The sequence below is a fragment of the Perissodus microlepis genome, chromosome 18, assembly GCF_051167445.1.
Source record: "Perissodus microlepis isolate ML-2025 ecotype Zambia chromosome 18, ASM5116744v1, whole genome shotgun sequence".
Classification (NCBI taxonomy): Eukaryota; Metazoa; Chordata; class Actinopteri; order Cichliformes; family Cichlidae; genus Perissodus; species Perissodus microlepis.
Genome location: NC_140478.1, coordinates 25892334 through 25905839, shown reverse-complemented (window position 1 = coordinate 25905839; position 13506 = coordinate 25892334). Strand labels below are relative to the sequence as shown.

At 41.8% G+C, this 13506-nt stretch overlaps 2 protein-coding genes across 2 annotated transcripts in view; one reads left to right on the top strand and one right to left on the bottom strand.

Annotated features, from left to right (window-relative positions):
- Positions 1-87: 87 nt before the first annotated feature.
- Positions 88-13396, bottom strand: LOC146367991 (uncharacterized). The gene is made up of 5 exons (XM_084913324.1): positions 12631-13396; positions 11238-11333; positions 10750-10855; positions 8433-8535; positions 88-2795 (listed from the first exon to the last, which is right to left on the bottom strand). The coding sequence occupies exons 1-4, from the start codon at positions 13151-13153 to the stop codon at positions 8478-8480; spliced, it is 783 nt and encodes a 260-aa protein (XP_084769450.1). The 5' UTR covers positions 13154-13396; the 3' UTR covers positions 88-2795; positions 8433-8477.
- Positions 13380-13506, top strand: part of tep1 (telomerase-associated protein 1) — a 35240-nt gene continuing 35113 nt past the window's right edge. Inside the window, exon 1 of the mRNA XM_084913314.1 lies at positions 13380-13464. The gene's annotated coding sequence lies outside the window, so the exon portion shown is untranslated. The remainder of the gene's footprint in view (positions 13465-13506) is intronic.

Here is a 13506-nt window from a genome sequence, read left to right as displayed (position 1 = left end):
AAGCTCCACAAACAAGGAGACATTTTTGACAACTTAACCAAAACAAAAATATATATACACACACACAAAACAGACACGGACAAAACATCTGTCACACATATTTATTGTAAAAAATACATATAAAAACAATTTTTGAGACATACAAAAGATTGGAGCTTAGAAACAGTATATTGAACAGACAAGGACCAAGCAATTTTCTTGAATTGTATTACATATTTACAATTTAATAAATAAAACTCAATTTGTTTGTTTTATACCAGAGTAAAGGCAGATTGTCCATATCTTGGGGATGCAGATACCGCTGTGGTGACAGTTTAAACATCGGTCTGTAATCACAGGGCAGGCAGGGAAATGGCGCCCTGTGATTCGAAACCAAAGACTTGAGAATATTTATACAAAATACATCCTTGGTTGGAGAGGGGCTAGTTTGCACACCGAGCATTTAGCTAGCATTGGTAAAAATTTGAGGTATTGCACCGCACAGCTTAGAGGGGGTTAAGGAAGTAAATCAAGAGTAACGTGGCAGTTTTGGATTGTCTGTAGTCTTTATTGACAACCCAACTGCCACCAACACCCCTCTGAACACACACACACACACACACACACACACTCACACAAACACCCCCCCTTAAAACCCTCCCAGCCAAAGTATACAATATCATAACTTATCACCACGACAAATGTAATCTGAACATCTAAATGATCAATGCGCCTCCTCTTCTGCCCTGTCCCCCGCAACAACACAGACCTAAATGCACAAACAAACTATTTTTGGCTTTATTTTTTTCTCCGATACAAAATAAGAGAAACATGCACAGGGCTGCCCTCTAATGACGGGACAGGTTATAGCACCGCAGACTGCAGAACATTGGGGTGGGGGAGACAGAAAAGACCAACAGAGGCTGGGGTGAACAAACCTGTGAGCATGGCTCACCTCTTGGCCAACCTCTAAACCGCCCCCACACCACTGCAGCGCTGAAAGGTAAACACCTTCAGAGCAGGCAGCAAAAGCAATCAGTTACAATATATTTTTTGTTCTTTCTGCTAGAGTTTCCACTGGCCTACGTACAACCTGTATCAGGCAGCATCTGTTGAGCAGCCTTACTGTTTGGGCTTCCACTTCAGCTCAGCCCCCAAAAACGACACCACAAATACCTCTTTTCACAAGAACCCCTTCACCAGGCAAAAGGCAATCAACACACACACACACACACACACACACACACACACACACAAAGAAAGGCCAAGGATAGCCATTTAACACATTTAGCAATAAACATGAGCATTGTGATAATAAAATAGCCTAAATTAAAAAAAAAAAAAAACCAAAAAAAAAAAAACCAAGGGGAATGGGAGGGGGGGCTGCTTATGTAACAATTAACCATCAGCTGTCCGTAGCCTCCAGTGTTATGGATCGAGGCAGATACCACATGGTGTACACTTGCTCCAAAAATACATCTGTCCCTTTATCTCCCCTCGATCTGGCATTTGTGTAACCAGATGGCGAAACTGTTGCGTGGTCCAAAAGCGGAGAAAAAGAATCCAAATTACACCCCAGAGGACAGAGGAGGCAGGGGACAAAAACTCAAAACAGCTTTCAAAGTAGAAGTTTCGACCATGTGAGCCGCCATGTTGCGTACCAAATACAACATTAAACAGAAAGGATGTTGAATGCAGTTAAGCCGGTTCACCAAGCAGACTTCTGGGCAATTTACAGTATACACACACACACACACACACACACACACACACTTGAATTTACAGTCGTGCTCAGGACATAGTCTGTCCCTGGTTGTTATCTAAACGTGCACACGCGTACAAACACACACACAAACAATCTTATCCTGGATCTTATGGTTTAAACTAAAACAAGCCTGAGGGACAAAAGTGCACAAGTTGGTGCAAACACCAGCGCTACTATGGCCCTATAAAATACCTACAAACCCTCCTCAACGCTCACCAAGTAGCAGCACATTAAACCCACCGCTATTCAACCACCTACAAGAGTCTGACCTACCAAAAAAAATGACTTATTTTTCCGCTCCCCAAACAGTTAGGCCCCCAAACATCCCCTGAAATGTTTACATGTAACAGGAGAGGAAAAACAAACAAAAAAAAAAAAAAAACACCTAATGATGGCAGCCCCCATTCACCAAATAAAAGTCCTCAACCTCCAGCTCAATCAAAATAAAGCAATGTTTACATAGTAACAGTTTGCGCTTTCAGTGTGAGGTTGGTTCATTTTGGGGTGAGCCGAGAAAAGAAAACATTCATCCGATGTATGACATGGAACGATAATCGTTCTGTTTTGGATTTTCTCTTTTTTTTTTGCAAAACACTTGATAAAATAAACAATCCCGTTGGGAGGGAGAGAAAATACACAGGAGAGGATCCAGAGTCACAGTTAAGACCATTTTTTCCTTTTCTTTTTTAGCCCCCCCCCTTCCCCTGCAGCCAGGTTTAAGTTCGTTCTAGGATGAAAATATTTATACGTTCCGCAGTTTAAAGCCAAGTGCGCAGAATAGACGGATAAACGCTGTCGTTTCTGTTCCAACCGGGAGGGGATGTCTCGACCACGGATTTTTAAACTGTCGGGAGGAGTTTGGCTTGAAATGGTCAAGCTCAAAGGGAGCGATCCCAGCAGAGAGCATCAGGTGTCTTCACGTGCAGCTTCCTCTTAGGATCGTCTGTTCTCCGCTCATGTATTTGTAGTCTGTGTCCAAGAGTGACAGTGGGCTTTCGTTTGTTCAATTACACATTTTTTATTGGGGTTTTTTCGGATTCAGTGTAGTCTCCTGTGAGGGCAGAAAAAGACACGAAAAAAGAAGAAGAAAAAAAAAAGATTCATTAATACAGGCTGTGGGGACTGTGCTGAAAAACAGACCGCAGCAAAGACAGAAAAAAATGTGAAAATTTATGTTAATTCGATATCTTTTTTGTTGTTGTTTTTGGTGTTTTACAGAAACAATGTGGCCACAGGCAGAAGTTCTTTGTGCTGCCAGCATTTATTTTCTATTCAAACACTATTAAGTTCAGCACTGACGCAAAAACTTTGAGGGTGCAGCTTCTCCCAACCCCACCCACCCACTCACACACACACACAGTGTTTTTTACAGCAGAAGCCCTTATTTCAGGAGTAGAGCAACACTCTAAAAATGAGTCAGCGGGGGAAAAGGCTGCCTTTTGGGCTCGATCAAAGAGCAACTTCCAGCCATTGATAACTAGCAGACGTCCCCTAAATGTCCCCTGATGCTTGACAATACAAGTGAGTCAATCAAAAAGACTCCCATGTTAAAAACAAAACCTTTACACCGTTTACAAAACAAAAACATTCTGGCCTCTAAGCATAGTTTTGCCCAGAGCAGAGTGCAGTTTTTCTTAGAACTCATCCACCTGGAAAATGGAGTTAGAGGTGCAGCCACTTTGACTGGAAGGTGGAGCTGGTTTATTTTATTATAAATTATATTGGAGCATTTTTTAATGGATGGATCTGACGAACTATTATCAAACTGTAACAAACGGAGGTAGTTTCCTGGTCTGAAAAGCGAAACCAGTGCAGCAGTGTCTTAAACCTGCATTATTTCTAAATGGCCACCAGGGTGCAGTCTCTCTGGTTGCTTTTTATGGGAAAAGACTTCTCGGATTTGACCTTTGAACACTTTCCTGACGAAATTATGTGCACAGTCCCAGAAAGTTGAGTCTGTTCAAGTGGATGTATCCACATCAGCATAATCCAAATGAACAAAATCATCTTACTGGGATTTCCTAACCTGATGACAAGTTGGCTGAGTCACTCATTTTCAAAGCCATGCTGTAAAACTCAGAAACCAGTCTTACTTGTTATCATCTATCATCCACCTGGGACTTACAGAGTTTCTGTCTGATTTCTCAGACTTTTTATCTGATTTAGTGCTCAGCTCAGATAAAATAATTATTGTGGGTGATTTTAACATCCATGTAGATGCTAAAAATTACAGCCTCAACATGGCATTTAATCTGTTAGACTCAATTGGCTTCTCTCAAACTGTAAAAGAACCCACCCACCACTTTAATCACACTCTAGATCTTGTGTTAACATGTGGTATAGAAACTGAACATTTAACAGTGTTTCCTGAAAACCCTCTTCTGTCTGATCATTTCCTGATAACATTTAAATTTACAATAATTGATTACACAGCAGTGGAGAGTAGACTTTATCACAGTAGATGTCTTTCTGAAAGTGCTGTAACTAGGTTTAAGAATATAATCCACCCACTGTTATCTTCAATGCCCTGTACCAACATAGAGCAGAGCAGCTACCTGAACGCTACGCCAACAGAGGTCGATTATCTTGTTAATAATTTTACCTCCTCACTACGTACGACTCTGGATACTGTAGCTCCTGTGAAAACTAAGGCCTCAAATCAGAAGTACCTGACTCCGTGGTATAATTCTCAAACACGTAGCCTAAAGCAGATAACTCGTAAGCTGGAGAGGAAATGGCGTGTCACAAATTTAGAAGATCATCATTTAGCCTGGAGAAATAGTTTGTTGCTTTATTAGAAAGCCCTCCGCAAAGCCAGAACATCTTACTATCCGTCACTGATTGAAGAAAATAAGAACAACTCCAGGTTTCTCTTCAGCACTGTAGCCAGGCTGACAAACAGTCAGAGCTCTGTCGAGCCAACCATCCCTTTAACATTAACTAGTAATGACTTCATGAACTTCTTCACAAATAAAATTTTAATCATTAGAGAAAAAAATTGCCAATAATCATCCCACAGATGTAATATTATCTACAGCTACTCTTAGTACCATTGATGTTAAGTTAGAAAGATGAATTGGAGAAAAAGAGTCTGAGTTAACTTCAATAATTACTTCCTCCAAACCATCAACGTGTCTTTCAGACCCCATTCCTACAAAACTGCTCAAAGAAGTCCTGCCATTAATTATTGATTGATTGATATACCTTTATTAGTCCCACAAGGGGAAATTTCATAAGGCTGCCGACCTATTGCACGCAATGGCGGCGCCATCTTACCCTCCGACCATACATACATTACACAAAACATCACATGGGGAATTAATGCTTCAATCTTAAATATGATCAACTTATCTCTAATAATCGGCTATGTACCACAGGCCTTCAAGCTGGCTGTAGTTAAACCTTTACTCAAAAAGCATCTCTAGACCCAGCAGTCTTAGCTAATGATAGGCCAATCTCCAACCTTCATTTCATATCAAAAATCCTTGAAAGAGTAGTTGTCAAACAGCTAACAGATCATCTGCAGAGGAATGGCTTATTTGAAGAGTTTCAGTCAGGTTTCAGAGCTCATCACAGCACAGAAACAGCTTTAGTGAAGGTTACAAATGATCTTCTTATGGCCTCTGACAATGGACTCATCTCTGTGCTTGTCCTGCTAGACCTCAGTGCAGCGTTCGATACTGTCGACCATAATATTCTTTTAGCACGATTAGAGCATGCTTTCGGCATTTCAGGTACTGCGCTGCAGTTGTTTGTATCATATCTATCTAATAGACTCCAATTTGTGCATGTAAATGGAGAGTCCTCTTCACACACTGAGGTTAATTATGGAGTTCCACAGGGTTCAGTGCTAGGACCAATTCTGTTTACACTATACATGCTTCCCCTAGGCAGTATCATTAGAAGACATAGCATACATTTTCACTGCTATGCAGATGACACCCAGCTCTATCTATCTATGAAGCCAGATAACACACACCAATTAGTTAAACTGCAGGAATGTCTTAAAGACATAAAGACCTGGATGGCCGCTAACTTTCTGCTTCTTAATTCAGATAAAACTGAGGTTGTTGTACCCGGCCCTGAAAATCTTAGAAATATGGTATCTAACCAGATTCTTGCTCTGGATGGCATTACCTTGGCCTCCAGTAACACTGTGAGGAACCCTGGAGTCATTTTTGACCAGGACATGTCCTTCAACGCACATATTAAACAAATATGTAAGACTGCTTTCTTCCATTTGCGCAACATCTCTAAAATTAGAAATGTCCTGTCTCAGAGTGACGCTGAAAAGCTAGTTCATGCATTTATTACTTCCAGGCTGGACTACTGTAATTCATTATTATCAGGATGTCCTAAAAACTCCCTGAAAAGCCTTCAGTTAATCCAAAATGCTGCAGCAAGAGTCCTGACAGGGACTAGAAAGAGAGAGCAGATTTCTCCTGTATTGGCTTCCCTTCATTGACTTCCTGTTAAATCCAGAATTGAATTCAAAATCCTGCTCTTCACATACAAGGTCTTAAATAATCAGCCCCCATCTTATCTTAATGACCTTGTAGTACCATATCACCCTATTAGAGCACTTCGCTCTCGCACTGCAGGCTTACTTGTTGTTCATAGAGTATTTAAAAGTAGAATGGGAGGCAGAGCCTTCAGTTTTCAGGCCCCTCTTCTGTGGAACCAGCTTCCAGTTTGGATTTGGGAGACAGACACCATCTGTACTTTTAAGATTAGGCTTAAAACTTTCCTTTTTGCTAAAGCATATAGTTAGGGCTGGACCAGGTGACCCTGAATCCTCCCTTAGTTATGCTGCAATAGACGTTGGCTGCCGGGGGATTCCCATGATGCATTGAGTTTTTCCTTTCCAGTCACCTTTCTCACTCACTATGTGTTAATAGACCTCTCTGCATTGAATCATATCTGTTATTAATCTCTGTCTCTCTTTCACAGCATGCGTTTCATCATCACCCAAACTGGTCACAGCAGATGGCCCCGCCCCTCCCTGAGCCTGGTTCTGCCGGAGGTTTCTTCCTGTTAAAAGGGAGTTTTTCCTTCCCAAAGTGCTTGCTCATAGGGGGTCATATGATTGTTGGGTTTTTCCTCTGTATCTACTGTACAATATAAAGCGCCTTGAGGAGACTGCTGTTGTGATTTGGCGCTATATAAATAAAATTGAATTGAATAAAACAAACTGTTTCTTTCAATCTGATTATTCTGTTTTAGAAAGCAGGATTAACCAGGGTATGCTGGGCATTGTCTGATGACTTATTGAGCTCATCTTGAGGTCTCAAAATAGAACCCATAAAAAAATGTTTAAAAAAATAAATAAATAAAATAGTTGCTTTCATTTTTTATATTCTCTATGGCTCAGACGCTAACGCTAAACTAAAAGATTCACATTACATTTCTTTACTTTTCTGAAAAGTACAACTAATAAATCCATCTTGAAAAACACATCATTTTGATGAACAGTAAATAAATCTATAACACATCCACTGGGAAATTAATATGCATACCAGACTAGCATTTTACAGACATTGCTGGCATTTATCACACACAATAGCTAATCAAGAAAGCAATCACTGGATCCGTCAATAATGGCATAATTAACAGTCGCAGCTCTTTGTCTTGCGTCAATTTCACACTCAAGGTGGGGGCCTGTTTCCCTCCAGATAACAAATCTAACCACACATTTTATTTTTTTCAACAACTTGCCAACAACTCGTGGATACTGGCACTCTTATTTGGTGCTGGCTCTTGTTGTGGCAATGTCTCACTTCCTGTTCCCGTTGCAACGCACCGCGGTGCTTATCTGTAGTTTAATCTGTAGCTTGGTTAATTACAAGCATGCACAAAGCGACTTATTTCATTGTGTAACCTACACGTGGGTTATCAGAGCACACTTTCTGCAAATTAAATTTACAGCTTAATGTGTCTTCAGGGGTTTGAAGGGCTTGTCGTTTCTCACCAGCACTTTCCTGCTCAGTGTATCCAATGTTTAGTTACACCTAGGCCTCCTTTAGTGCTAATAGGACTCATAATAAATGTCGTTCTTTCATAGCTTTGAAGGCCTGGTTCTTCAAAAAACACAATTGCTGATGCAAAAAAATCCACCAGCTCAGCTGTAGTACTGGCAACATTTTAAATGACTGTGTGACCTAAATACATTACACTTAATAATTGTAGTTATGCGTAATTTAGTGCACCACAATTGTGTCAATTTGCGTATGCATCTCCCTAGGGGGATGCAAACATTCTCCACTGCAGTCCTCCAAAATCCCAAATGCATGCTGCTGGACACGGATGATGCCGTGCATCGGTAGAATGCTGAGTGGTTGGTAAGAGGGCCAGAACAGGGAAGGGAGCAACAGCAGAGTTAACCGCGAAAGTGAGAGGCATTGTCTTCAAATTCAAAGAGCTGAAGTGAAACTGAGTCTGTTATAAGTTTGCTTTTCTCCACAGCTCGCTGATGGACCAACGGTAGCACAAACAGGGGAAATCCACAGACTGGTTGTGCCACATACATCACATGCTGACCCTATTGAAACCAGGCGCTCTGTGCAAGTAGACTGGCACTCCGGACTGCACACACGCTACCACTGCTGAACCATAATGTCACCATTACTCTTCACTGCAGGCAGTACTAGCTGCACGTTTTGGTCATTTATCAGGTCAGCAGAGCACGTACCTGAGTCAGGTTGGTCACGGCGTGGAATACATGTCACCCCATGAGTCAATCAAAGGGATGTTCAGGGCAGCAAGGCTTCACCTTTGACCAGGAATCAATGCAGCTGCAGGGAGACAGAGCACACTGAGAATGTGGAGACACCAAGACGATATATTTGAATCAACTCATGCGAATGTGGGAGAAGCTCGAAGGTCTGCCTGTGGTTGTAGCGTCTCCCGCAAGGCCTAATCCACTCACAGGAGGTGTGAAACCAAAATAAAAGGGTAAACATTCAGCAGTCAATCCTTTAAGGCCTCGTTGATTCCCTGAATGCAAATGGAGCAGAGATAAGACGCCCGAAGACCTCGGGGCCTCTTTTGGCTGTTTTCCTTTGTCTTTTTGTTTTGAGTTGCAAAAGTCTGTTAGGAGTTTTTTTCCCCCTGAAGTTAATGGCCTCTTTACTTTTAACTCGTGCCCTCACCTCATGTTTTTCAGATGGTAATGACTTTTATTTTTATTGGCTTTAAGTCACTAATCTGGAGCTGAGACAAACAGTCGATACTTAATGAGCCTGGATGGGGGGAAAAAAAAAAAAAAAAAAAAAAGGGGGGGGGGGGGGGGGGGGGAGGAGCAGCAGCTAAAGCAAAACATTTACCAGCAGGAGATTTTAGGTTGTGCTCCCTTCTCTCTCCTTTTTTTGGATAATTAAACTGAATGTTTTGGGTGATGCTACTACTAAAACAAAATTAAGTAATTGCATTGAGCGTTGGGTAAACACATTGAATAATGAAAACCGGTATAAGATTAATCAACAGTAAAAAATAAAATACTTGTATAGTCTTGTATAAACTGTTTAAAAAGACACTCAATCAATACAAGTAGTTTTATATAAGACACACACGATGTAGTCACATAAGTAACCCACTGACTTTCTTTATTCACTAGAAATATTCAATGATTTTGGGTCTGTTAGCAGTGTAGCTAGTAAAACACAAAACAACATTATGGCAGATTGTCCTCATATACCTCAGACCCGATTAGTGATCCTATTCGTCTCCTGGCTTGTGACCGGCTCTAGCAGCGCGTTCCATTTGAAGTTAGAAATTTTCAAAGAAAGCTGGAGCAGCCTCACCGACCCAGACTTAACAATCCGAGATGGCAGCAGCAGTGCACGTAAACATTCATAAAACTGCAAAACTTGCAATCTGTACAACTAATGTACATTTGTTATTCACCAAATGAGCCACACGCAGAGCACTGACCAGACTCTGTCCATGACTGTGCTTACAGTGTTTTTAGTCCTGCGCTCTACTTTTAGTGATGCATAAAAAGGCCTGCCGTACTAAGGAGCAAAACAAATCCCACTCAAAACGCTACGTCCAGATGAACAGAATCAACTTTTGGAGAACTAATTATGTTATCTGTAATTTTTTTAAAAGTTATAAAAAATACAGCAGACTGGATCTTGAGCGATCGATTACCTAATCTCGGTAAATCGGCTGTACTGAGATTAAGGGGAAATCAGTGGCTTCTTGGAAGCTGGGCAAAAATCAAGTGATGAACATTACAGTTTGTTTTAAACAGTTTTTTTAAATAAATTGGCTGAAACATACAACATACAGGATCACAGTAAAAAAAAAAATCTCCTAGAAATGTCATTAATTTCTTGGAAGTTACAAAAAAAATAAAGCGCTAAACATTACAGCACGTTTTAAAAATGTCAAATGGGCTGAAACACATTATGAAAGTTGATAGTCATTTAGTTTTTTCCTAGAAATGTCATTGCCACTTAGAAAACTCTGTGCTCACATCTGGTATTTGTGTAAGAGTGTCAAATTAAAATGCAATAATCCTGCATGTGTTTTCACAGTTGTAAAAGCTCTTACTGAAAAAATATTTAAAGTCTTCCCTTTTTTTCTGTCACATATTTATAATGGAGGATGCTCTTATTAAACGTGGCCAAAGTTTAAATGAATTAAAAACATACAGCTGGAAATTAGCATAATAATAAGTCAAAATAATGTGAACACATGTTTGGCTTTAATCCATTTTATCTCAAATTTCAAAACAAGGCTTCCCAATTCCATCACTTTAGCCAAGAGTTGAGTCTGGCACATCCTATCTGGGACATGAGCAACCAATCTGTAATTCTCAGAAAAGTGTAGCTCTATATACGATACACACTAGTACAGAACAACTTTTGCGTCCTTGTTTCAGATAGATGTCAGCTCTGGAAACCACCACATTTGCCCAGTGAGTTTACTTTTAATGTCACGTTTTGTCCCAAGCGAAGAAACAAGCTTATCTGCCCTATATTTTATTTTAATTTCATTCATACCTCTTGTGGTAGACGCAGAGGCAGGCCAGTCTGGCGATGGTCTCTCCCTGTACCAAATCCTCCAAACAGATGGAACACTCTCCACTGTCTTTACTGAGCACATCCGCTGTAAATGCACAAACACACCAATCAACAATCAGGGTTTTTCCAGGCTAAAAATGGCCCTCTGGGGAATGGCAATGCATGTAACCAGTCCATATATAGCAAAGGCAATGAGTCTATAGAAGTCCGAATTTTCCTCTTATTACGTTCAGTTTGATGAACAAAAGTTTCTTTTTTGACTTGATTAAATTAAAGCCTACTTAAAAATAAAGTGTTGCTCATATTTTTGTCAGAGACTTTGTGATCTTCTCTTCTGGGAAGTTCAAAAGGCACTTTGATGAGTGCCAGAATGGGGTTTTTTTATGCATAGGAAAAAACCCTGACATTAAGTCACCAGCCTTTTAATAAACACAGCTGTAGGAGTATTTTAGTGGCACGATACTTACTGTTGTAAGGTAGAGGAGGAGATGTGAGGCAACTCAACAGGTGATCCTCAATCCGACCCCCCGGGAAAGGCTTTGAGCAGAAAGGACAGCGGATATCTGCAGAGGGCACAGACACAACAGACCCAAGATTAACACGGTGTGTCACAGCGCGATATAAATGATAGATGATGCGCGCTGAGCACAAGTGCTGTGTTTGGACATCTAGGTTGCACAAGCTGAAACCGCAAACCATAGAGCAGCCTGAAACACACATGCTAAATGAGGCGTTCCCGTGCCTGAGATGGTGAGAAAGACGTTGCCCTGAGTGTAACTGACCTGAAATAGCGTTATTTGACTGTACTCACTGCTCAAAACACTGACTCAGTCTTGAGGGATGGCCACTGCTCGAGCCATTCGTAGATAGGACAGTCAGGCAGAAACAGTGCCTCGCTGCCCTACATTTGCCTCCTCCATCTATGATTCGCTGCCAGCAGTGAGCAGGCATGTGCAGTTGTGACCCATTTCCCTACACTTGCTAGAGGGCTGGCCTGGGAAATCCACCACACTGCTCTGTGTTGGCTCAAAATGTCACGCTTGCCGTCACATCTCCACCATCTCTATTCATCTGATTATCTAATGCAGGCCGAGACAAGTGCAATTTTTTTTGGCTTCCTCTGCACACTAATGTTCTAATTTTAATGCAAGTTCTTTTTTTTTTTAAAAAAGGCAGTTTGTTGCTTAAGACTTTCATGCTGCAGGATTTACCACGGACAGCCACTGTCAGCAGGCCTTGTGAACTGAATGGACTTGTATATCATCACTTCCAGTTTTATGCCACATGTCTGCTTCATACAATAGGTCCTCTGATTATTTTAGTCAGCATGCGAGCAGGGGAAAAAAAAAAAGATTATCTGTCCAAGAATGTAAATTACTCAGCAAATCCATTTAATTCCAGACTGGCTTGATTGAGGGTTGCACTGTGGCATTTATGATGTCGTTATATCCAAAAAAAAAAAACATGTCTTTTACTTAAGGATGCAACAGTTGCATTTTTCTCTTAGTCAAGGTTTTAATAGCCCTGTGTTATTATTTTGTCTGACTTCAGATTAACATCAGCTGTCTAATGAAAGCACAGTCAACCCCCATATTTTTTCCCCTTCTCCTCAGGTATTGCGCAATCTTTTCCCGTCATCTTCAAGCTCCAACACATCCATGGATTTTATGTAGCTTCTGTGGAAAAACGCCTAGCTGTATGCAAGCGTTCCTGGCATCTAAAAACGAGCCAAACCACAATTACTGGTGCAGACCAGCCCCGTTACTAAGGAAATGTCATTTATGTGGCGCAAATGCTACAGATTGTATTTTTAAAAATATATATACATATCTATCTGGTGCTGTTTAGATGTTAACTTACTGCCGTGGCGATTGTTCAAACGGTAAAGGCCGATCCAAGCCTCTGACACCGGCCGCTGGTGTGTGCTTCGAACACGGGCGGACCTTGCGCCAACACGGGTGGCAGAGTGCCGATTCCCGGGCAGCCGCTCGGAAAAGGTGCGGTGTGGTGTGCGGCCTGTCTCCTCAACCTGCTGGTGTTCTGCGTCGACGGGAGCCTCTGGGCTAACATTGCCGTCTTCCTCGGGTTTCCCCTCGCTGTTGTCGTCGTCCCCGGGTGACGCCTGGCCAATGCTAGAGGGGATGCTGTGGTGGTCAGCGGGGCTGCCGTCCGCGCTCGCTCCGAGCTGCCCCGGGTCCGAGTCACTACCCTCCTCCGATCGGCTTCGGTTAGCCTCAGTGTCATCGAAGCTCACCGAAAAGTCGACAACGAGGCTGGTGGGCCTCGTGCAGCGAGGTCGCCGACAAGAATCTCGCTTCGTCCCATCTTTCCCGAAAGCTGAGGAAACCGTGTCTTCGTGTAGGCGACTCGTTCTCGTCCCCATCTCTGGTAGGCTAATTGAGCTGGTTAGCCGCGCTGCTTCCTCAAAACAAACTACCACAGAACGAGGTGGACGGATTAACTTCGAAACGACCCGTAATATGGTAAAATACTCGGATGGACAGTTTAAATAATCCCAACTGCCCAGTAACGTGGTCTTGTGAAAGGAGTAGTTGAAGTTCGACGTGTTTCCTCCGGCCTCAGTTCGTCCTCACTATCCACATTTTCCTTTCTTTTTTGATGTACCCGTTCTGGCTGCTGCAGCGGAAATAGAGCGTTTGCGTTTCCTCTTTGCGCCTCAGTCCGGAATTTACGGTAACTTCATCATCCATAATAACTTTATTATTTGAACATTAA